Source organism: Salmo salar, chromosome 07, assembly GCF_965601325.2.
Source record: "Salmo salar chromosome 07, fSalSal1, whole genome shotgun sequence".
Classification (NCBI taxonomy): Eukaryota; Metazoa; Chordata; class Actinopteri; order Salmoniformes; family Salmonidae; genus Salmo; species Salmo salar.
In genome coordinates, this window is record NC_138297.1 from 24,455,001 (window position 1) to 24,480,818 (window position 25,818).

Below are 25,818 nucleotides of genomic sequence, written 5' to 3' on the forward strand. Positions count from 1 at the left end.
GTGGTTAATAAAGCTGTAGGTGCCTGCCTGGTTTTCTATGTGTGAGTGTGTGTGTGCGCACTTGCGTGCGTGACTTTGCGTGTGCGCGCATGACTCTGCGTGTGTGTGTGTAAATGGCCTCCAGGGAGGGTTAAAACATGTTCTCAGACACTCCATTAGGTCCTCATGGTAGGAATCCCTGGGGGGCTGCTCTTCTTCAGAACTGAATGAGTTAACAGTAAGTGATGGTAGTTCACCTTAGGGGACACTAGGGAAAGTCAATGACCCCAGAGGTGAGTCGTCCCCAACAGACTCATGAATAGAGGCTGTGGGTAAGTCTCAATTGGCACCCTATTCCCTACATACCGCACTACTCGCGCTGGTCAAACGTAGTGCACTATGTAGGGAATAGGGCGCCCTTTGGGACTCAGCCTAGGTCACTACTTTCACCAAGTAATCTGTGATAGAAGTTGCACCCCTATCTCACAGCCATCTTTACCATCAGAATGACAATTAGAATTACTTTTAAAAAATCATTGAATTGGTGCAAGCATTGGCTGGAGGGAGTTTCCACCATTGTTAAATCCACGATGGGGAGAATAGGTACACTTAATATGGCCGCAGGTCCCATCTATCACATCACAGACACAGAAATCGAATGGGAATGTATATTCTAGAATGTTTTATTCTATGCCAATGCAATAACCTTCAAAATTACCGTAGAGATAGTTAGAGGATTCAACTTTCATATATCCCACTTTAGCATGGACATTGCCATTGAGGGATTCCATCATTTTAAAGTAGTCAACTGGGTGGAGATTCCTATGGGTTGGGAGCGATCACCCAATGATCAGAGCATTGTCTTCTTTAAATAGGGTGCTATCACAGAGTTTCTAAACCCAGAGGCACAACATCGTGAGACTTCCAGGAAGGCTTGCGAAACAGACAAAGCAGACCAGGCCGTGGTTTGGGTTTGAGAAGTCAATGAAAGAAGTAAAAAAATTCTTCCTTAGTTGTTCATTTTCTCGAAATCTAAAAGCCACGACCTAGATTCGAGCCGCTGTCTTAAAGACGCACTATGCAGATATTGCTCAGCCATTTCCTGGTTGCTAAAATTCTCATAGCCTAATTTCAGTTTATGTGACAAAACAAGCAAGTATAGTGTAGAGGTCATCAAAAGGTCGATCGCGGGTCGATCTCCATGGCATTCCTAGTCGATCACCAAACATTTCTGTAAAAAAAAAAGAACAACGATAAAGCCTTGCGTTCATATTTAAATGTATTGCGCTGTTGACAGTAGGTGCACTTGATTCAGCAGCCTTAGCGCCGGGGAAGTCAGTGTTCCCATTTTATGTATCTGAAGGAAGAACTCCGCCTACCCGCCCTGAGAGCAAATCAAGTGAACCTATAGGCCTGCCGCTGGCCAATCAGTTAGCTCAGATCACCGTGTCTGTAGTTTCCTAGAGCCACAGACTTTAAAAAAGAAACCTCAAATGCACAGCAAAGTTGATACTGTGAGATTTCAAAACCATGACTAGAGAGACTCAACGAATACAGCAAAAAGCAGCAGTTTTTTTATGAGTAAGTTAAATGTTTAAGTTGTTTTCAGCACTGTCAACACTCTGTTAAAGCCATAAAATGCTTGTTCTCCCTACTTCCACTCACGCTACAACCAGCACTGTAATAGGACTGTAAGGGGTGCGTAACCGGTTGCAGGGAAGTCAGACGCAGGAGAGCAGAACTAAGTAATAGCCGAAGCAGTTTAACAACCAACGGCATGAAAAGTAACAAGACATGGGTACAAAACCCGTCGCGCGCCAGTCAACATGTGCACAAGCACTTACAAATAAACAATACCACACAAAGACATGGGGGGGGGGGGGGAACAGAGGGTTAGATACACAACACGTAATGAGGGAATGAAAACCAGGTGTGTGGGAAAACAAGGCAAAACCAATGGAAAATGAAAAATGGATCGGCGATGGCTAGAAGACCAGTGACGTCAACCGCCGAACGAACAAGGAGAGGAACCGACTTCGGCAGAAGTCGTGACAAGGAGTAACAACATGAATTGATGCATGGAGGCAGAAATAATGCAGTGCAACTTGAGTTTTGCCATCAGCTGGAAGACTGTGTCCTCTTTTTTTCAGCAGAGGAAGGGAGAGCGGAGGGACGGTGTCAGTGAGGTGAGAGGCAGCCTCACCGCTGCCCCCTCCCTTAGTGATGGGTCATTTGCAATTTTGAATACTGCTACTACTGTTTTTTTTTTAGCTCAATGTTTTTCTGCAGAATAATTATCAAAATAATTACAAAATAATTATCTGAAGAGGGTGAATGTTCACTGCAGAAACATTACATAGCGGGGAAAGCACATCAATCTGGTCCACAGTGATTTTTTTCCCCCCAGGGCGTAAAAACATTTTTCATTTTTACAGATCATCTAATAATTTGGCCAGGTAAAAATGTATTTCAATGCGCATTTCACGATGTGGCATTTGGGATTTACATTGGAGATTTGCAATTTTTCTCATGGTTCTAGATTGATTTGAAGCATTTCGAACTAAGAGCTGTTTGGGAGCCTGCTCACCAAAAAGACTGAATGCCCATCACTACCCTCCTTCCCTTCACACTGACCATCATATGCAATCAGTCCAGTAAAAAAAATAAGTTCAATATTATTCTCACTCAGCTGTGCCTCACAAGTAATAAAACAAATGATCTATTACCAGTGTGATCATATACCTACATGTTTTAAATATCATATCAAAATGGTCTGAGTAGAACATTGGCAGGGCAATTCAAGCGTAGCCAATATGTAGTTATAATGTATTGGGCCTATAGCCTACTGCACAAACCTCATTGCTACAGCACTGTTTTTACTTGGTTAATGTTGCATAGGCTTACTTTCTTAAGTCATGTTTTAAAACAAATCTGAGCGGTAGATCTCGGCTTGCATTTTGACTCAAAGTGATCTTGACTCAGAAAAAGGTTGGTGACCACTGGTGTAGAGAATAATTCATTGTACCTTCTAAACCGCTGAGAAATATATTTTCCATTACCAAAACAATTGTATTTTCAGCTGTTTGAAGCTGCTGTACAAAACCTAAAGTAAACGATACAAAAAAGAAACTTAAGAACGGGAAGCACAGAAATAGTACACAAAGAAGAGATCTACCGCTTCTTAGACTTGCTTTCAACGAGAGTGATATATCTACCAAACACATTTCTATGTGAATTTGGTCAGGTCACTCAAGAAGTTACATATTGCAGCTTTAAGTAGTTGAACATCTTATTACTCCAACCTTGTGAAAGTGAAAAAAGGACACATTTTCATTTCCGTCAAAACAACTTTATATCGAGGGAGTGCCTTGATTTGACGGCCTGCACATGCGCAGTTCGGCGCGAGACGACTGTTAGACCCAATGACGTGTTTCTACGCATGAGCTTAGCTAGCCAACGTTGCCATGACATAGCCTACAAGTGAGATTGGGGACTGCTATTGGATTTACTGCTACTACAGGTGGCGGTAAATCACCAATATTAGCATTACACTTTTTTCAACAAAAAAATAAGAAAATTGACTACTTTAAAATGAAGATTGCCTCAATGGCACCATCCATCCTGTCGTTCTCCGCTAACATCAAGGCGGTGACCCAATCCTGTAGGTTCATGCTCTACAACATTCGCAGAGTACGACCCTGCCTTACACAGGAAGCGGCGCAGGTCCTAATCAAGGCACTTGTCATCTCCCGTCTGGATTACTGCAACTCGCTGTTGGCTGGGCTCCCTGCCTGTGCCATTAAACCCCTACAACTCATCCAGAATGCCGCAGCCCGTCTGGTGTTCAACCTTCCCAAGTTCTCTCACGTCACCCCGCTCCTCCGCACACTCCACTGGCTTCCAGTTGAAGCTCGCATCTGCTACAAGACCATGGTGCTTGCCTACGGAGCCGTGAGGGGAACGGCACCTCCGTACCTTCAGGCTCTGATCAGTCCCTACACCCAAAGAAGGGCACTGCGTTCATCCACCTCTGGCCTGCTCGCCTCCCTACCTCTGCGGAAGCACAGATCCCGCTCAGCCCAGTCAAAACTGTTCGCTGCTCTGGCACCCCAATGGTGGAACAAGCTCCCTCACGACGCCAGGACAGCGGAGTCAATCACCACCTTCCGGAGACAACTGAAACCCCACCTCTTTAAGGAATACCTGGGATAGGATAAAGTAATCCTTCTAACCCCCCCTACCCTCCCCCCCCCAAAAAGATATAGATGTACTATTGTAAAGTGGTTGTTCCACTGGATATCATAAGGTGAATGCATCAATTTGTAAGTCGCTCTGGATAAGAGCGTCTGCTAAATGACGTAAATGTAAATGTTACAGATGCCATAATGGCACAGATACAAAGATGAGACCTCTTTTCATCTCTATGGTGTTGGGCTAACATTTTACACCCCCCCCCCCCCCTCTCCAGTGACCTGTAACCCCTGACCTCTCACCTGTTGGGTTTGGGGAAGAGGAAGCAGGTGTTGGGCTTGCGTATGAAGTACTCGTCGGCAGCGCGGCTGATAGCCATATTGTTCTTCTCCCTCCTGGGGGGCTGGTCCAGGGAGAGGGGCATCTCCACCTTGGGCCGTAGCATGCCCAGGTAGGGGGGCAGCATGTGGATGAAGATCTGGGAGAGGGAGGAAAGGGAGGAAGGGGAGAAGGGAGGGCTTAGCACGGCAGGCAGCGTAACATTGATTGAACTATGGAAAAATGCCTTATTTTTTTACTGCATGGGGGTAATCAGTCAAAGTAATATTCAGTGATATTCATGGATTTGAACAACCTTCATGGCTTTCCAGAGACCTACTGTCAGTAATGAATGTTTCATTGGATATGTCTGTATAAATACCTTCAGAAATACCATGAATCAGCATGTTATTATCAGCAAGGCTGTTGACCAGCTGTTGCTTCCGCTAACTGTACTTGTATCTCGTGTGTGTGTGTGTGTGTGTGTGTGTGTGTGTGTGTGTGTGTTCGCCTCTCTTTCTGAATGGCGGCAGGTAGCTGGTTCAAATACCTGAGCTGACAAGGTGAAAAATCTGTCGATGTGCCCTTGACCCTAATTTGCTCCAGTGGCACCATACTACTATGGCTGACCCTGTAAAACGTTTCATTCCACGGAGGGCCGAGTGTGGGTTTTCGCTCCTCCCTTGTACTCGATTGATAAATTGAGGTCACTGACTAGTAAGGAACTGCCCTCACCTGGTTGTCTAGGTCTTAATTGAAAGGAAAAACCTAAAACCAGCAGACACTAGGCCCTCCACGGAATGAGTTTGACACCCCTGGTCTAAAACAACACATTTCACTGTACCTATCTGGGACACCTGGTGACTATCCAAGTGAAAGCTATGATCCCTTATTGATGTCACCCGTTAAATCCACTTCAATTAGTGTAGATGAAGGGGAGGAGACAGGTTAAAGAAGGATTTTTAAGCCTTGAGACAACTGAGACATGGATTGTGTATGTGTGTGCCATTCAGAGGGTGAGTGAGCAAGACAGAAGATTTACGTGCCTTTGAACGGGGTGTGGTAGTAGGTGCACCGGTTTAAGTGTGTCAAGAACTGCAACACTGCTGAGTTTTTCACACTTTACAGTTTTCTGTGGGTATCAAGAATGGTCCACCACCCAAAGGACATCCAGTCAACTGTGGGAAGCATTTGAGTCTACATTGGCCAGCATCCCTGTGGAACGCTTTCGACACCTTGCAGAGTCCATGCTCCGACGAATTGAAGCTGTTCTGAGAGCGAAAAGGGGGTGCAACTCAATATTAGTAATGCCAAGAGAGTGCAAAGCTGTCATCAAGGCAAAGGGTGGCTACTAAAATATATTTTAATTTGTTGAACACTTTTTTTGGTTACTACATTATTCAATGTGTAATTTCATAGTTTCATAGTAGTTATTCCATGTGTCACTTCACTATTATTCTACAATGTAGAAAATGGTACTGTATAAGCTATCTATAAATAAATAACAAACTGAATCTTTTCTTACGAATACACTATATAGTGTTGGAAGGCTACTGTCCACCACTCCAATGTCAGATATACACTCATTGAGTTTGCACTAAAGCCGACCTTCTCGTTCTGTGTGTGTGTGTGTGAATGTGTGCTTGCATTTGCGCGCGCACTTGTGTGTCCACTCAATCACTCCCGACACACAAGCCAGCGCTGCATGTGCGCGAGTCTGAGTGAACACACCGTAGAAAACTATTTTTTGCATGACTGAGTCTCAATGCATCAACCCTCTCATTCTCAAAAGTAGTCGTATCAGGGAGGAAAATTCAATCAGGTGCCAGTAGAAAAGCTATTCGGCAACGGCCTGGGAGCGTCTACATGCGTCTCTGTTTGCAGATAATGGGACTCAGATATGGAGAGAGAGAGAGAGAGAGAGAGAGACCGTGTCCGAATACCCGTACTTGCATAGGCATTTTTGGCATGCGAAAATAGAACGTTTTATAGTACATGACATTTCTAAAAACGTAGTATACTTTAAAATTCCAGGATGTCACTCATTTTGGCTTTTCATCTAGAAGAATTTGCTGCACACTATCGAGGAAGAGAATCGTCTTTCCAGACCCATGTGTATCTGACAACAGCTGAGAGGAGCTCTGTACCAAAATGAAGGAATCAACACAACTGTGTGTTAGATGACACATTCTCAGTAGGATAAGACTAGTAGGCTGATATTTGTAGCTTACTGTTTTTACTAAACAGTACATTCTAAATACTATGTAGTACGATAAGAACACAGCATGCAGTTTTAGTAAGTACCAGGCAAGACTGATTTCGGACACGGCCACTCGTGTTTTCTCTTACGCTCTGCTAGAATAGGAACTTTTTGTTGTTGTTGTTGGGACGATTGACGTGGTGCTCTCCAACAACACGGCTAAGGAAATGTGTGTGGGGATTGGATCCCTAGTTGGTTAGACTGGCAAGAGGAAGTTTTCGTCCAAGCTGCCAAGCGCCGACATCAGAGAGAGGACTATCAGACAAGGAACGCCTGCCAGCACACACACGGACAAGCGCACACACACACACACACACACAAATGTACGCAGGCACACGTGCCAAACGGAAACACACCCAATAAACCTCTCCCAGCTCGAGATAAACACACTTCAACAAGAGGAGCAGTAGGTTAAAAAGAAGGAGGATTTAGTATGTAGTGTTTGGCGTCTCTCTCGTCTTTTTCCTCAATCCATGGCCTTAAACAACCCCAGATTTCACTCATCTTTACCGGTGTTCTGCTACATCATGCACAGTCCGAGGCTATGTTCCCCAAATGTTCCACTGAGGTCACCCGTTAAAGTTCCCATGTATTAGTCCACCGTGGTCAGTGTGTATCAGAGGTGGCTGGCGGGAGGAGAAATCAGAGGACAGGCTCACTGTTATGCCTGAGATTGATGAATGGAAAGGGCTTGATACCGTTCTATTTATTCCATTCCAGCCGTTACAATGAGCCTGTCCTCCAATATCTCTTCCCAACAGCCACCTCTGATGTATATCTAAAGAAGGGGACTGGGCCTCATAGACGACATACTTTCTGGAAACAGCTACTGTTTCAGAATGAGGGGTGCTGTAGCTCTGCTGGTGTTGCTGTTCTGTCTGTCTGTCTGTCTGTCTGTCTGTCTGTCTGTCTGTCTGTCTGTCTGTCTGTCTGTCTGTCTGTCTGTCTGTCTGTCTGTCTGTCTGTCTGTCTGTCTGTCTGTCTGTCTGTCTGTCTGTCTGTCTGTCTGTCTGTCTGTCTGTCTGTCTGTCTGTCTGTCTGTCTGTCTGTCTGTCTGTCTGTCTGTCTGTCTGTCTGTCTGTCTGTCTGTCTGTCTGTCTGTCTGTCTGTCTGTCTGTCTGTCTGTCTGTCTGTCTGTCTGTGGCATGGGCTCAGGGACATAGAGGAGGTGTCCGAGAGAACGACATCACTCAACAAGGTCACAGGACCGAAGCTAGAGACAACCCCAACCTGACGGCTGAGCTGAGAGACATGGGTTTGGAACAGAGTGTGGAGATGAGGTACATGGAGGCCAAACTGACAGCCGGTGAGATGGAGGAACTGAAGAGAGAATGCCGTGTTAGTGAACAAGGTGGTCGAGCAAGGAGTGGTCTGAGCGTCACCAAGACTGCACTGCAGAGCCACAAGAACCCAGTGGATCAACTGAGAGGAGAGGTGGAGGAGCTGAAGGGAGAAAGAGAACGCAGGCCTTCTCTGCTGCTTTAGGCCATCCAGTGGGACCCTTCAATGCTGACACCTCTCTGGTCTACACCAATGTCCTCACTAACATTGGTAACGCCTACAGCACTGATACAGGGCCTTCACAGCACCAGTGAGAAGGGTCTACTACATCAGACAACCGTATAATGGCGGCAAGCGACTACAATGATGGACACAATCAGTACTGTATGTATCCAATGCAGTGATTCTGTTGCTGGAGAAAGGAGACATGGTCTCCATACGCCGGGACTCGGTATGTTTATTGAAATCAGACAGTCTTCAGTGGCTTCCTGCTCTTTCCTATGTGATAGGAACACCATATCTGAGGTTTAACTGATTTCGGTGGATGTCACATTGAACCTCTAAGTGCATTCCTGAATTTGACAATAAAGGCTTTTTAAATCACCCTCTTTCTCTTCTTCACATAAACAGACAATGAAGTGTGCACTAACCCACAATGGTCCTAACCAATTAAGGCTAACTGTCATCATTGATCCAACGTGTGATGTCACAGTGAGTAGCAAGCATATCTGGAAGTGAACCTTGATCTCTGCTCTATCCAATTTCATTTAAATACAGTCAGCTCAGGAAGTAAACTGACATTCCAATGACATTATTTCTCAGTGCTTGCTACTCACTGTGACATCTCAATGCTTTTATATATATATATATATATATATATATATATATATATATATATATACACACACACACACGCGCATACACATGCATACACACATTTCTTTATTTTTTATTGGATTTGGAATTTTTGTTTACTTCCTGTATTAGCTGAAATGAAATGGAATTGACCACAACCCTGGATATCGCATTTCACTCTGTCCTATGTGGCATTCCCCATTCACTCCGAGTACACTGATATGCTAACCAGCTAATGAATACATCCTGTCAACGGGTCTCTCTCCTCAGTTGAATATCTTCTAGTTGTTGACGCACACTCACTTTTAGAGGAGGGACAAAAGGAGGAGGAACCAGTAGCGGTTCTAGACCATTTCAACTGGGGGGGGGGGGGGGGGGCAAGCTGGGGCCAGTTGTACTGTTAGAGGGGCCAGTTACATTAGACGTTATTGTTGTCAAATCGTTTTCTTCATGGCATTGCAGGCAAAAGACCATGTTCCGCGTTGCCACTGTCTAATAACGGATGTAAAAAAAAATGAGTTATGTAAAACTTATTTCATACTCCACATTTAGGGGGGCCACAAGGGGGTCCAAAATTGTTGTCACAGGGGCACTGGCCCCCCCTGCCCCCCCTCCCAGAAGCGCTAGTGGGAGGAACAGAGGGAAAAGGAGGATAAGTACTGTATTTTGTCCCTTTCTTTTTTTCTATCATCCATTTCCGTGCCGTTTCGTTCTATTAAAATATGCACATTTTCCGCCGTAGCCATGGTGATTGTTCAGCCATTCAATGATGGGCGGGCGGCGACCTATAGCGGTGGTGGAGCACTACCGAGGCGATGTAATTAGCTTGAAATAATGTAGCGGCTAGAGCCAATGGAGGTTAATATGCATGCAGGTGCACGTCTGGACGGACACACACATTCAACACACGCACGCATATTCACAGGCACGTATGGACACACACACACACACACACACACACACACACACACACACACACACACACACACACACCTTCCCGCCTGCCTGAGACTCCCTTTACAAATGTTTTTTTCTTCTATTGTTTTCTTCTGCATTCCTCCTCCAACCATCATAAATATGTTTAGCGTTTTCATCGTATCGGTTTCTATGAGGAAAGGAAGGGAGAGAGGAAGGCATTTTTTTTGGGGGGGGCGGTCTTACAACAGGGCTGCCCAATCTCACCTTGCGGACCCACATGGGCATGTGGTGTGTGGAGGGGGACCGGTGGTGCAGGTTGAGGACCACCACACTGAGGATGACTGAGACGGTGACCAGGATCATGGTGAACATGAGGTAGTTGACGATGATGGGGACACCCAGGGAGGTCTCGGGGACCTTGTCAGCCAGCAGCAGCAGGAACACAGTCAGGGTGAGCAGAACGTTGATGGACAGACCCATCTTCTCACCTGGAGAGAGAAAGGAGGACACACAGAGAGATAAATAGATGAACAACATACAGAACAGATATTATACACATAGGTTAGAGATGACACACACACACGAGCGAGAGATCTATATATACACTGACATTATACAGAATTGATATTATACAATTTAGATATGGATACACACACACACACACACACACACACCCCATCTCCTCCAGCCTCCTCCCCTCCCCAGTTGCTACCAACAGAGGACACCCAGCGTGAGTCCCGTTGGTCAGGTTAATGCGGTGCAGAGCGGATTTATAGAGCCTAATAGGTTATTAACAGAGGAATTATCCCCTTTAGTCATTTGTAACATGTCCTTAGTCTGGCCTACTGAGCGTGTGTGTGCAAACGAACGTGCGTGTGTGTAGTTAGTGAGAGGAAGGGAGAAGACAAAGGGATTGATTCTGTGTGTTAACAGTAGCTGGCCCATTATGTAATCCATCAGCTAAATGACTTGTAATGGGGGGGGGATTCATCTCACGTTCCCTTTCTGGGGAGACAGGGGGCCCTAAAATAGCATATCATCAAAATCAATCAATTGCAGCACATTTTTGGACTGATTCAGCATTTTTTACCTGATTAAGTACAATACCATTTGGAAATTTATGTTGAAAGTTCCATTTATATTCCTAAAACGTATGTGGAAAAATGTTGCCGTCACTGCTTCCTGTTGACAAGACATATTGATAAAAAGCCCAATGTCAAAACACAGTTTTAAAGTGTCAAAAATCAATAACCAATATGCAGAAACAGTTTGTGATATATTGAAAATCTCAACATAAAATGTACAATCTACACACACATATATGCGACAATAGTAATCATATTACTTGTATTCTTTTTAAACGAGCACCTTGTAAACTGCACACGCACCAAAAACCCTGCTGCTCTGACAAGTGGCAATAAATCACTCATCGATTGAAACCAACTCAAAAATCACATGGAAACTGGATATATTTTTACATCAGTGGTTAGAGGACTACCTGCAGGACACAGTCCAGTCAGCTACATTATGGAACGTAGCATACTGACACTGGGGTCACCAAAACAGAAAGAGAAGTGCAACACTGTTTTGTCAATCACTCATTGATTATCACGTTGAAATCAATAACGCAAGAGGGGAGATGAAGTTCCACATCCTGATAAAACTAACACAGCTCAAAAACCCACACGGAATCTGGGAATAATGTGTACATCACTGGTTAGAGGACACTTTGTAGAAGATGGCTAGCTACATTTCGAAGTGTTGCATTTTGACTCAAGTGGGTCGCCAACACCATAAGTGTGACGCAATCATTTTTTAGGAATCCCTTCCATGGATATCACGCTGAAATCGATAGAACAGGGGGCAAACGTTTGGGGTTTAACGCAGTTTAAACTAACACTATTCAAAAGCCACACGGAAACTTAATAACCTATAACGTTACATGTTTGTGTAACAGTATGGCTTCCGTCCCTCTCCTCGCCCCTACCTGGGCTCGAACCAGGGGCCCTCTGAACACATCGACAACAGCCACCCTTGAAGCATCGTTAACTATCGCGCCACAAAAGCCGCGGCCCTTGCAGAACAAGGGGAACAACTACTTCAAGGTCTCAGAGCGAGTGACGTCACCGATTGAAACGCTATTAGCGCGCACCACCGCTAACTAGCTAGCCATTTCACATCGGTTATATTTGGTTAGATGAGAAATTGTAGAAGGCTTATATCTACAGTTGAAGTCGGAAGTTTACATACACTTAGCTTGGAGTCATTAAAACTCACTTTTCAACCACTCCACAAATTTCTTGTTAACAAACTAAAGTTTTGGCAAGTCGGTTAATACATCTACTTTATGCATGACACAAGTAATTTTTCCAACAATTGTTTACAGACAGATTATTTCACTTAGTCACAATTCCAATGGGTCAGAAGTTTACACACTAAGTTGACTGTGCCTTTAAACAGCTTGGAAAATTCCAGAAAATTATGTCATGGCTCAAGAAGCTTCTGATAGGCTAATTGACATCATTTGAGTCAATTGAAAGTGTGCATGTGGATGTATTTCAAGGCCTACCTTCAAACTCAGTGCCTCTTTGCTTGACATCATGGGACAATCAAAAGAAACCAACCAAGACCTCAGAAAAGAAATTGTAGACCTCCACAAATCTGGTTCATCCTTGGGAGCAATTTCCAAACGCCTTAAGGTACCACATTCATCTATACAAACAATAGTACGTAAGTATAAACACCATCGGACCACGCAGCCATCACCCCGCTCAGGAAGGAGACGAGTTCTGTCTCCTAGAGATGATCGTACCTTGGTGCAAAAAGTGCAAATCAATCCCAGAACAGCAAAGGACCTTGTGAAGATGCTGGAAGAAACAGGTACAAAAGTATCTATATCCACAGTAAAATGAGTCTTATATCGACATAACCTGAAAGGCCGCTCAGCAAGGAAGAAGCCACTGCTCCAAAACCGCCATAAAAAAGCCAGACTACGGTTTGCAACTGCACATGGGGGCAAAGATCGTACTTTTTGGAGAAATGTCCTCAAAAATAGAACTGTTTGGCCATAATGACCATCGTTATGTTTGGAGGAAAAAGGGGGGGGCTAGTAAGGCGAAGCACACCATCCCAACCGTGAAGCAGGCGGGTGGCAGCATCATGTTGTGGGGGTGCTTTGCTGCAGGAGGGACTGGTGCACTTCACAAAATAGATGGCATCATGAGGATGGAAAATTATGTGGATATATTGAAGCAACATCTCAAGACATCAGTCAGGAAGTTAAAGCTTGGTCGCAAATGGTTCTTCCATATGGACAATGACCCCAAGCATTCCTCCAAAGTTGTGGCAAAATGGCTTAAGGACAACAAAGTCAAGGTATTAGAGTGGCCATCACAAAGCCCTGACCTCAAATGTGTGGGCAGAACTGAAAAAGTGTGTGCGAGCAACGAGGCCTACAAACCTGACTCAGTTACACCAGCTCTGTCAGGAGGAATGGGCTAAAATTCCCCCAACTTATTATGGGAAGCTTGTGGAAGGCTACCCGAATCGTTTGACCCAAGTTAAACAATTTAAAGGCAATGCTTCCAAATACTAATTGAGTGTATGTAAACTTCTGACCCACTGAGAATGTGATGAAAGAAATAAAAGCTGAAATTAATCATTCTCTCTACTATTACTCTGACATTTCACATTCTTAAAATAAAGTGGTGATCCTAACTGACCTCTACTCAGATTAAATGTCAGGAATTGTGAAAAATTGAGTTTAAATGTATTTGGCTAAGGTTTATGTGAACTTCCGACTTCAACTGTATATTTTGGAATGACGGGTGTTAACTTCGGGAGGCTGCCATCACGGAGCAGGGAACATAACACTTTTCCTGTTAACTTCAAGGAATCACGACACGCCATAGGATATCAACAGCGTCAATGGTTGGCTGCCATTTAAGTGATAGTTTGACTGTCAAATCAGTGTATTGGTAGGTGGTCAGCAACTTTTACAGAGAGACCGACCCACATTGTCAGTGCCATTTGAGAAAGAGAATTACAGCTGCGTTTTAAGTCACACATATTTCTCACCAATTTAACCGTTTAGAGATAAAAATAAAATAAAAACAGGCCCTCTATAATAGAGCGTCCATTGGGACAGTGCAGCAGGCTGAACTTTTAACGTCCCTTCTAAAATTGATATAAGCAAGTGACGTAACAAAGGTGCTTAAAGGACACTATTTATCACGCCTTAAGGAGTGGGTTTGTGGCCTTTGTCGTCTCTGCAGACAGGGAGTGCACATGCATGTGTGTATGAGACCTTGGGAGGGGGGGGGGGGCATAGAGAAGCACAGAGCTGAACAGAGACAGAGGGAAAGAGACTGTCTTTACATACAGAGCCCCAGGGACCCGGGCTTAAATGTGTCCTTGTACTGTCTGTGTGTTGTGCTGCTACGCTACAGTGCTGTCACAGTGTGGCCAAATAACACCCCCCCCCCCCCCCACTCTCTCTAACTCCCCTCCTACAGAAGCCTTGGGTCCATAAAGAGAAACATGTTCACAGGTAGGTGGGTTTTAACAAGCTTTTTTAGTGTTGAAGTGTGTGTGTGTGTGCTTGCGTGTGTCTTGGAGCCTGAAGGAACATTCTGTGCTCGTGGTCACCCATGAGAGGCTGTGTGTGTGTAGGAAGACGAAGGTCATAAGAAAAACACACAATTTCTGCACAATGAGAGACTCTGTGATAGTTAGCCTGGTCTTCCACTGTGCCATAATATACATTATAAATTGGGTGGTTCAAGCACCGAATGCTGATTGGCTTACAGACGTGATATATCAGACTGTATACCATGGGTATGACGAAACATTTCTTTTTACTGCTCTAATTACGTTGGTAACCAGTTTATAATAGCAATAAGGCACCTCGGGGGTTTGTGATATGTGGCCAATGTACCACGGCTAAAGTCTGTGTCCAGGCACTCGGGGTTGCGCGCAAGAGAAGCCCTTAGCCGTGGTATATTGGCCATATACCACATCCCCTCGTAGCTTATTGCTTAAGTATGCCAGACCCGTAGTACTCATGTCCGTAGCCATGAAGTGCTTTGAAAGGCTGGTAATGGCTCACATTAACACCATTATCCCAGTAACCCTAGACCCACTCCAATTTGCATACCAGTCAAACAGATCCACAGATGCAATCTCTATTGCACTACACACTGCCCTTTCCGACCTGGACAAAAGGAACACCTACGTGAGAATGCTGTTTATTGACTACAGCTCAGCGTTCAACACCATAGTGCCCTCAAAGCTCATCACTAAGCTAAGGATCCTGGGACTAAACACCTCCCTCTGCAACAGGATCCTGGACTTCCTGATGGGCCGCCCCCAGGTGGTGAGGGTAGGTAACAACACATCTGCCACGCTGATCCTCAACACTGGAGCCCCTCAGGGGAGCGTGCTCAGCCCCCTCCTGTACTTCCTGTTCACTCACAACTGCATGGCCAGGCACGACTCCAACACCATCATTAAGTTTGCAGACGACAACAGTGGTAGGCCCGAACACCGACAAGACAGCCTATAGGGAGGAGGTCAGAGACCTGGCCGGGCGGTGCCAGAATAACAACCTACCCCTCAACGTGATCAAGACAAAGGAGATGATTGTGGACTACAGGAAAAGGAAGGCTGAGCATGCCCCCATTCTCATCGACGGGGCTGTAGTGGAGCATGTTGAGAGCTTCAAGTTCCTTGGTGTCCACATCGCCAACAAACTAACATGGTCCAAACACACCAAGACAGTAGTGAAGAGGGCACGACAAAACCTATTCCCCCTCAGGAAACTGAAAATATTTGGCATGGGTCCTCAGATCCTCAAAAAGGTTTTACAGCTGCAAAATCCAGAGCATCCTGACTGGTTGCATCACTGCCTGGTACGGCAACTGCTCAGCCTCCGACCGCAAGGCACTACAGAGGGTAGTGCGTATGGCCCAGTACATCACTGGTACCAAGCTCCCTGCCATCCAGGACCTCTATACCAGGCGGTGTCAGGGGAAGGCCTCAGCTACCCCAGTCATAGACTGTTCTCTCTGCTACCACTTGGCAAGTGGTACCGGAGCGCCAAGTCTAGGACCAAAAGGCTTCTCAACATCTTTTACCCCTAAGCCATAAGACTCCTGAACAGGTAATCAAATGGCTACCCGGACTATTTGCATTGTGTCGTCCCCCCAACCCCTCTTTTACACTGCTGCTACTCTCTGTTTATCATCTATGCATAGTCACTTTAACTATACCTACATGTACATATTACCTCAATTAGCCCGACTAACCGGTGCCCCTGCACAATGACTCTGTACCGGTACCACCTGTATGTAGCCTCGTTACTGTTATTTTCACAGTTTTTTTTAAATTTCTTTACTTATCTATTGTTTACCTAATACCTATTTTTTTACTTAAAATTGCACTGTTGGTTAGGGCTTGTAAGTAAGCATTTCACTGTAAGTAACTGTAACCTGTTGTATTCGGCGCACGTGACAAATAAACTTTGACTTGATTTGATTTAGCAGAAGCTTTTATCTAAAGCAACCTACAGTCATGCATGCATAAATTTGACTTATGGGTGGTCCCACTACCCTGGCACTACAAGCACCATGCTCTACCAACTGAGCTTCAGTTGGACCGTACTACAACAGCAGGCTATTTTTAAAACGTATTACTGATCTATATGGTTCTATAAATGAACACTATATAAATACATGAATCTATTCAACCTACTATTAAGTACCGGCAATCCTGTTTTAGGATGCATATCATGATGAACAGGGCAATATCAACATAGACATCCACATACTCCCTAAATGTATTAATTTCACTCATTCTATAACACACTGTTCTCTCTGCTATATTAGAAATAGCTGCACCTAATGTCTGTCTTGCATTACACCCCTAATAGTTAAGGTTAGTATTAGAGGAGGCTAAACTGATCCTGAATCTGTGCCTCACCAGCGTCAAGGTTAGGGTTATGATTAGGGTCGATGAGGGTAAACTGATCTTAGATCTGTGCATATGTGTGGTGAGCGCTCTGGTACATAAATCCATGATTATTACACTGATCCTAGATCTTTGCCATCTCACCAGCGTCGGGGGGCAGGTAGAAGTTGAAGATGGCTATGCAGGTGAGGAGGATACAGGGGATGATGATGTTGAAGACATAGTAGAGAGGCTTCCTCTCGATGATCAGGTAGAAGGTGATGTCTTCATACAGGTCCTCACGGATCTCATTCTTCCTGCTGGGCTGGTGGCGGATGTACCATTCACCACTCTCTGGGGACAGTGGGTGTTTGGTAACATAATGAAAACGTAACCAAACCAAAGTCTTTTTTAGTGAACATACACAGCAATAAAGATTGTTTTTAATCATCAGTGTTCTAATCTCTTCCCTAGCCCTGGGTTCAAATAGTATTTGTGTTCTTTCAACACACACATTCGATTGTTTCCATTGTGCCAGCAGGACAACGCCATCTAAGTGCAGCTGGAGTATTTGCACGTTTGTGCGAGCGTGCGTCTTCTCGTGCCCTCACCACTGAAGCCCCCGTCGTATTGGATCTCTTTGATCTCGTTGCCCTGGTCATCCAGAGCGTACTGCAGGTCCACCTCTGATGAGTCGTAGGTGTAAGACTTGAACACCATGGTGCAGTTTTGCCAGTCAAATGGGAAGTATGTCACCTGGAAACATGAAACAGGAAGTGGGGACGTTAGGGTCACGGCTAGAAGGGATCCAGCTTTGTCAAATTAACGTCAGATTTGACTTTTCGTAGCAGGTTAGGATAACTTATGCAGCAGGTTAGGATCATTTACGTAGCAGGTTAGGAGAATTAGGTTAAGGTTAGAAAAATTGAACTTGAGGTTAATTTGACAAAAGGATCCCTTCTAGCCATGACTGTGTTATGACAAAAAGAGAGAACAGACACACAGAGAGGGTAAAAGTAACCACAACAAGCGTGTGTGTTTATATGCATGCGTGTCTGTGCGCACGTGTGAATGTGTGAACCTGCATTCAGTGTGTGTGTGTCAGTTTTTCCGCTGCAGTCACTTAGCTGTGGCGCTGCACCACGTCAAAAATCATTGCCGACACGACCCCAAAATATGGAACATGAAAGAAGAAAATATTTCTGTCGAGGCGCACTTCGAAGATGCTAGAACAGTCCATATTTACTTTTCCTCTGCAAACAAAACGAGTAATGAATAGAAAAATCGGACAACCTCAGAATATATCTATTTACCTAGTCGGCATGTTGTTGGTTGTTCTACGCTGCAGAAAATATTCATCTCCAGGTGCATTCAAGTGCCATAGGGAGGGAAACATGCATTATGACAGGCAGTCAATGCACAAAAATTCTTGCAGTTTTAATGCCTTTGTTAGAAGAAAAAAAAAAGAGGATCCCAGCTTTCCAGTCCTACTTTATTTATTTCTCAACTCCTAAATATGCACGAATTGCACCATTTTAAACATCGGCATAGTTAAGCACCTTACTGCTATGCAATTGCATATGGAAGAGTATAATATAGTATAACACGGTGTCAAGTTCTGACCTTAGTATGAGGTCATTTTTCCATAGTAGATTGGTCAGGGCCTGACGGGGGGTGTTTTTGTCTATGCATTTTGGGTTTTCTGTTTTCTACGTGGGTTGTCTAGACTGACACGGGTCAATTGTAGGGTAACTTGGGGTAAAACGCCACCCTACCTCAAGATCATTTTTCTGGACTGGCTTAAATTGTGATGAGACAGAATACATTTGTTGTTGGGCAAGAGTAGTGGCAAGCAGGGAAAGTGTTGGGGGGGGGGGGGGGGTGACAAGTGGTTTCTGTGAGAAGTACAGGCATGTTTTACCCAGGTGGCAGTTACCCTAACTTACCCAAACAGGTAGGCCTATATTATATTCACTGTGCTTATGCAAGTTTTTCGCTTGCATTAGCACAGTGAACATAATATAGGCCTACCTGTTTGGGTAACTTGGGGTAACCGCCACCTGGGTAAAACAAGTCACCAAAAATGAGTTTCTCAGTACTTCTACATAATAATGGGGGGAGACACACCCACAAAATGTGTACCCCTTTTTCTCCCTAATTTCATGACATCCAATTTGGTAGTTACAGTCTTGTCCCATTGCTGCATCTGGGAGGTGAAGGTCGAGAGCCATGCGTCCTCCGAAACACAACCCAGCCAAGCCGCACTGCTTCTTGACACAATGCTCGCTTAACCCGGAAGCCAGCAGCACCAATGTGTCGGAGGAAACACCATACACCTGGCGACCTTATCAGCGTGCACTGCGCCCGGCCCGCCACAGGAGTCGCTAGAGCGCGATGTGTGTGTGTGTACGTCCATGTGTGTGCATGTGTGTGTCACCTTGACCCCACAGGAACTGCAGAAGAGGGCAGGGGGAGACCAGGTCACCCTCCCACTACTATAGGCCTGGACAGCGACATGGAGGGCCACATCAAACACACCATCATTACTGCAGAGAGGGAGAGAGGGGACATCACCACAATTAGACAGGCAGATTGAGCACGCAGTACTGTAGTCTACACTGCATGGTTTTATAGGCTTGGCAAAAGGCTGGTGAAAGCTCGTCCTTATGGCTAGGGCCCCTCTAAAACCCAGTCCCTGTTTTCAGAGGTAATATGAGATCACCCTCTCTCTCACACACACAGACAGGTGCACACACTTGCACACACACAAGCACACACACACAAACAGCTGGAGTTAAACACTTATAAAAAAAAGGGTTCCAAAAGGGTTCTTTAGCTGTCCCCACAGCAGAACCCTTTTTGGTTTCAGTTACAACCCTTTTTGGTTCCAGGTAGAACCCTCTGTGGAAAGGGTTCTACGTGGAACCCAAAGGAGTTCTACCTGGTACCGAAAAGGTTCTACCTGGAACCAAAAAGGGCTCTTCAAAGGGTTCTGCTATGGGGACAGCCGAAGGAACGTTTTTAGGTTCTACGTAGATAGCACCTTTTTTTCTAAGAGTGTTAGAGAGTGTGTGTGTGCTTGCTTGTATGTGCGTCCAGCTCCACTCCCCACTCCTCTGTGCTGTGTGGTTCTGTGTGAGTGGGTTCCCAGCTGGAGCGTTGTCTGAGCGGTGCGGTGCCACTGGCTCTGTTATTGGGGAGCCGCGCTGCCTAATTGCCTATAAAGCAGTGATGAATGAACGGAGCAGAGGGGATATTTACAGCACAGTTAATGGGAGCCTCCACACTGACTGAGCGAGTGTGTGTGTGTGCGCTGTCCTGACTGACCCATCCAGGTTCTGCCAAAACTATTGCAGTGAACTTAAAAGACATGGTGTTGAATGATAATGGACAGGAGCAGAAGCCATCAAAATGGCCAATATTCTCAAAAAAGCTTTTTGGACACAACCCTTAGCTTTTTAGTACCTAAATGACTGAGACCACTAACATTATGTTATTCATTTTGATATTGGAACATCATTATACTTCCTGAACTGAAATGGACACCCGGGTAACAATATATACCATTTAAAATATGCTTTTATCCAAAGTGACTTTTGTATGGGTGGCCCCAGTGGGAATCAAACCCATGTCCCTGTTGTTGCTAGCGCAATGGTCTACCAACTGAGCTACACAGGAGGAATAACAGGTTCTTACTTGTTGATGAGGACAATGTCAGGCAGCCAGACCTTCCCAGCAGGAAGTCGCATCACCTCGATCCCGTCATTTTCTTTAGGTTTCCAGGAGAGACGGTGGTCTGTCCACTCCTGATATCACAGCGATGTGTGTGTGTGTGTGTGTGTGTGTGGTGTGTGTGTGTGTGTGTGTGTGTGTGTGTGTGTGTGTGTGTGTGTGTGTGTGTGTGTGTGTGTGAGAGAGAGAGATAGACAGAGAGAGGAATTGTCCATGTGTGTTTTGGGTGTTGGGTTTAAGTTTCAATGATTCAAAAACAGATGGAAATATCACGAGAAAGACAGGAGATAGAAAAAGAGGAGGGAGAAAGGTGCATGTGAGCGGGAGAAACAGAGAGAGACGGAGGCGGTAACTTTCTGATTGGAAATCTAACCACTTCGTCATTTGATCAATTTATTTCACATTTTCCAGCTAGTGTCATTAACTATAGGGAGCACAATATTGCAGTGCATTTGGCCATGAATAATATCAATAACATTTGCATAAGTTTTTCATTTTGCATAAACTGTGTATTATTATTTCAAATGTTCTTACTGGGTGCATGATTTGTATTGCGGTGTTGTGTGTATTGACATTTTAGCTTTATAAAGCTCTGTTGATGCACGGAGAAATGTTTTACATGCAAATAAAGTTATTGAATTGGAGCCTGGGTCAAGGTAGACTGAATAGTGAGAGTGAGAGTGACAGAGACAGAGACAGACAGAGAACAGTTTGTACACACACTTACCAGGTTCATGATAACGATTGTGCTCATCTCTTCTGCTTTCATGTTCTAGGGAGAAAGAGCACACAGTAAGGTCGTGGTGCATTATGGGAAGGCCCTCCACTACAAGACAGCTGGGAACAATGTGGATGTCTGCACTCCTTCTCTCTCTCTATACCAGAAACCAGAGAGGGGTAATGTTTGGAAACAGGGGTACAGTGGGGATAAAAGGGGTGAGTTGTTGGGGTTTGGTGGTACAGTACGTAGAAGTCACCTCTAACTACTGATTCAAGGTCAGATATTTTTTTATCCCCCTAATGATTATGATTAGAATGCCGGTTGGGTAATCTGATCTTAGATCTGTGGTGAAAAGCAACAGTGAATGGGGTTGGAGTGATTGTCCCTGACCAGGGGCATATAGTTGCACTGAGCACAGACCGGCCAGGCACTGCTATTTAAAACCTGCAGAAGAATGTCAGCTAGCTAGACAGCTGTCCTGACCTAGCAGAGAGAGGAAAGGAGATGAGAGGGGGAGAGGGAGGGGTCTAGCTAGACAGCTGTCCTGACCTAGCAGAGAGAGGAGAGAAGAAGAGGAGGGGGGGATGGGAAGAAGGGGTGAACCATGTAACTCTCCCTCTATCTATCACCTGATCTCTACATAGCCCTATCACTTACTCATTCACTTCCTGTAACACTTTGGATGTGTCATGTTCACTGGTATGTTGATGGAATGTTGCCAGTAATGTAGTGGTTAGGGGGGTGGTGCGTGTGTGTGTGTTGCGGCACCCCTTACCAGGCTGACGAAGGAGGAGAGGATCATGCCAATCCGGACCACCACCTTGGCGCCAGGTGAGGCCGCAGGGCGAACCTTCAGGTTGTAGTTGTTGAACAGGGCTTTCATCAGCTGCTTCTCCCCCTCCGACGCACCTGAAAGGGGAAGGAGGGAGGATGGGACCATAGAAGGACATAAAATGCTATAATATAATATACAGTTGAAGTCGGAAGTTTACATACACTTAGGTTGGAGTCATTAAAACTCGTTTTTCAACCACTCCACAAATTTCTATTTAACAAACTAGACTTTTGGCAAGTCGGTTAGGACATCTACTTTGTGCATGACACAAGTCATTTTTCTAACAATTGTTTACAGACATATTATTTCACTTATAATTCACCGTATCACAATTCCAGTGGGTCAGAAGTTTACATACACTCAGTTGACTGTGCTTTTAAACAGCTTGGAAAATTCCAGAAAATGATGTCATGGCTCAAGAAGCTTCTGATAGGCTAATTGGCATCATTTGAGTCAATTAAAGGTGTATTTCAAGGCCTACCTTCAAACTCAGTGCCTCTTTGCTTGACATCATGGGAAAATTAAAAGAAATCCGCCAAGTCCTCAGAAACAAAATTGTAGACCTCCTCAAGTCTGGTTCATCCTTGGGAGCAATTTCCAAATGCCTGAAGGTACCACGTTCATCTGTACAACAATAGTACTCAAGTATAAACAACATGGGACCACGCAGCCGTCATACCGCTCAGGAAGGAGACGGGTTCTGTCTCCTAGAGATGAACGTACCTTGGTGCAAAAAGTGCAAATCAATCCCAGAACAACAGCAAAGGACCTTGAGAAGATGCTGGAGGAAACAGGTACAAAAGTATCTATATCCACAGTAAAATGAGTCTTATATCGACATAACCTGAAAGGCTGCTCAGCAAGGAAGAAGCCACTGCTCCAAAACCGCCATAACAAAGCCAGACTACGGTTTGCAACTGCACATGGGGACAAAGATCGTACTTTTTGGAGAAATGTCCTCTGGTCTGATGAAACAAAAATAGAACTGTTTGGCCATAATGACCATCGTTATGTTTGGAGGAAAAAGGGGGAGGCTTGCAAGCTGAAGCACACCATCCCAACCGTGAAGCACGGGGGTGGCAGCATCATGTTGTGGGGATGCTTTGCTGCAGGAGGGACTGGTGCACTTCACAAAATAGAGGGAGGAAAAGTATGTGGATATATTGAAGCAACATCAAGACATCAGTCAGGAAGTTAAAGCTTGGTCGCAAATGGGTCTTCCAAATGGACAATGACCCCAAGCATACTTCCAAAGTTGTGGCAAAATGGCTTAAGGACAACAAAGTCAAGGTATTGGAGTGGCCATCACAAAGCCCTGACCTCAATCCTATAGAAAATTTGTGGGCAGAACTGAAAAAGCGAGTGCGAGCAAGGCCTACAAACCTGACTCAGTTACACCAGCTCTGTCAGGAAGAATGGGCCAAAATTCCCCCAACTTATTGTGGGAAGCTTGTGGAAGGCTCCCCGAAACGTTTGACCCAAGTTAAGCAATTTAAAGGCAATGCTTCCAAATACTAATTGCGTGTATGTAAACTTCTGACCCACTGAGAATGTGATGAAAGAAATAAAAGCTGAAATAAATCATTCTTTCTACTATTATTCTGACATTTCACATTCTTAAAATAAAAGTGGTGATCCTAACTGACCTAAGACAGGGAATTTTTACTAGGATTAAATGTCAGGAATTATGAAAACTGAGTTTAAATGTATTTGGCTAAGGTGTATGTAAACTTCCCACTTCAACTGTATCTGGGTTGGTAAATTGATTGTGCTGGAATATAAGCCTATACTTTGGTGGGTCGTCAGGACTAGCCACTCCCGGCATAAAGCATGTTGTGGAACGGTGCATCCTTAACCTTCTGCACCTCACTACTCTGAAATATTCTTTTACATTTTTTGTCAACCAAAACAGAGAGAGAGAGAGAGACATATACAAATACTATTTGAAATCCTTGCCATTGCAACAGACAAGCTCAATCAAGCGCAGCTGAAGTATTTCAAAAGATTTCAAATCTGAATTGAACCCAGGTCTGGTGAGAGGTCAAGCCCCTGTATAACCAGCCCGGTGGCCTTGTAAGCGTCCAACCCTTAGTCGCGCCAAACTGTCCAATATTGATGCAGGGTAGCACTTCCATGCATAACTACTGTTTTCCCCTCTTCCTCTGAAGGTTTCACAGCACTTATAATGGCCAGCTTTGGAGGCAGCAGCATTCATCATGTGGCCCTACGAACCAGTGGCCCAGCAGGACCGCCTCTGACAGGGACAAATTACAGCCATCACAATACCAGGCACCTCCATTAGCCAAGCACAGGAAGGGACAGACAGATGGGGAGCTGGAGAGCAGGGAAGGACTCAGACAGTTGTTAAGCGTTTAGCACCTTTGCCTCTCCCATTTAGGCTACACAAAGTAGGCTTCGAAATCAGGTAGGATGTGTGCGTAGAACTTATTTGGGATAAAAGTATACACCAGATTTTTACGTGAGCTCACGACAAAGGCCACTGTCACTTGTTATTCAGTGGCCTTTTAACTGTACATAAATGATAGATAGATAGATAGATAGATAGCTGAGAGTAGAGGCAGAAATGAGTCCTTCTGTATAGATGCCAGATGCCACACACACACCTCCCCTCAAACGAACTACAAACAGCTGGGTGGTAATTTTTTTTTTTTTAAATGTAGAAATCTAAAAAAGAAATCACCATTATGGACCTCTCTTAATTATAAAGCTCAATCATACTGATATGGTTTGGGGTGGTTTCTCCTGGGGAGTTTCGTGAAGACAGGATTCCCCTAAATGTACATTGGAAATAGGTTGTGACTCATATATAGTAAGTAGCCGAGGCCTAAATAATGCAGTTGGTCTGTTCTTTTTGCTCCAAGTACTTCTCCTATTGATATATCTTGTAATAATCTTGTAATTTAAATCATATCTGTTTGATGTCAGACTGATTTTATGGTTCACTCACTGCTTGATAGAGTTGCACATAGTAAAGTGCATGTTTTAGGGGAACGCGCATAAAATAGCCGGCCCATCAACACTTGACAACAATTGAAATAAGTAGGTATTTTCAAACTACATCGACCGTGAGTTACCATGTCTCCACAACTCTGTTTCTGAAGTCCCACTTACCTCCCACCGCGTACAGGCCACACAAGCAACATAACAGCAGGAGCAAGTCCAGGGTCCTCATGGCGACCCACAAACCGACAGGCCTTCAAAACAGTAAGTATGTATTCTCTTTTACACGTCAAATATTAGTTATTATGCTGTTTGTGCGGTGTAGTTCCTCGGTCTCGGTGTAAATCCAGAGTGTTGCTGTCTGTCAGTCAGGCAGCTCGAGTTAACGGCTGTCTGCTCAAATTACCTCCACGTGAGCGGGGGCACTGTGTCCACCGGGACAGACCGCAGACGACTTGCATTGGAGACGCAGGGATTTGATTAAGATTCTCATAAAGTACCAGTCAAACGTTTGGACACACCTAGTCATTCTAGGGTTATTCTTCATTTTCACTATGTTCTACATTGTAGAATAATAGTGAAGACATCAAAACTATGAAATAACACATGGAATCATGTAGTAACCAAAAAAGTGTTAAATGAGATTCTTCAAAGGATTCACCCTTTGCCTTGATGACAGCTTTGCATACTCTTGGCATTCTGTCAACCAGCTTCACCTGGAATGCTTTTCTGGCAGTCTTGAAGGAGTTCCCACATATGCTGAGCATTTGTTGGCTGTTTTTCCTTCACTCTGCGGTCCAACTCATCCTAAACCATCTCAAT

The 25,818-nt window shown here is 44.7% G+C and overlaps 1 protein-coding gene across 2 annotated transcripts in view; it reads right to left on the bottom strand.

The window, feature by feature from the left end:
* chrnb1 (cholinergic receptor, nicotinic, beta 1 (muscle)) overlaps positions 1–25,419 on the bottom strand; it is a 28,402-nt gene extending 2,983 nt beyond the window's left edge. The window contains exons 1-10 of one of the 2 annotated variants that reach the window (XM_014206824.3): positions 25,168–25,419; positions 21,976–22,109; positions 21,207–21,251; positions 20,444–20,553; positions 19,185–19,293; positions 17,359–17,503; positions 16,913–17,101; positions 10,067–10,290; positions 4,473–4,648; positions 647–1,210 (exon numbers count right to left, since the gene is read on the bottom strand). In XM_014206824.3, the coding sequence (XP_014062299.1) occupies positions 1,198–1,210; positions 4,473–4,648; positions 10,067–10,290; positions 16,913–17,101; positions 17,359–17,503; positions 19,185–19,293; positions 20,444–20,553; positions 21,207–21,251; positions 21,976–22,109; positions 25,168–25,228 (1,206 nt within the window). In that variant the 5' untranslated portion in view covers positions 25,229–25,419 and the 3' untranslated portion in view covers positions 647–1,197. Of the gene's footprint in view, positions 1–646; positions 1,211–4,472; positions 4,649–10,066; positions 10,291–16,912; positions 17,102–17,358; positions 17,504–19,184; positions 19,294–20,443; positions 20,554–21,206; positions 21,252–21,975; positions 22,110–25,167 lie in introns of those variants that run through there. The other variant, XM_014206823.3, reaches the window with a different exon arrangement.
* Between the last annotated feature and the right edge of the window lie 399 nt (positions 25,420–25,818).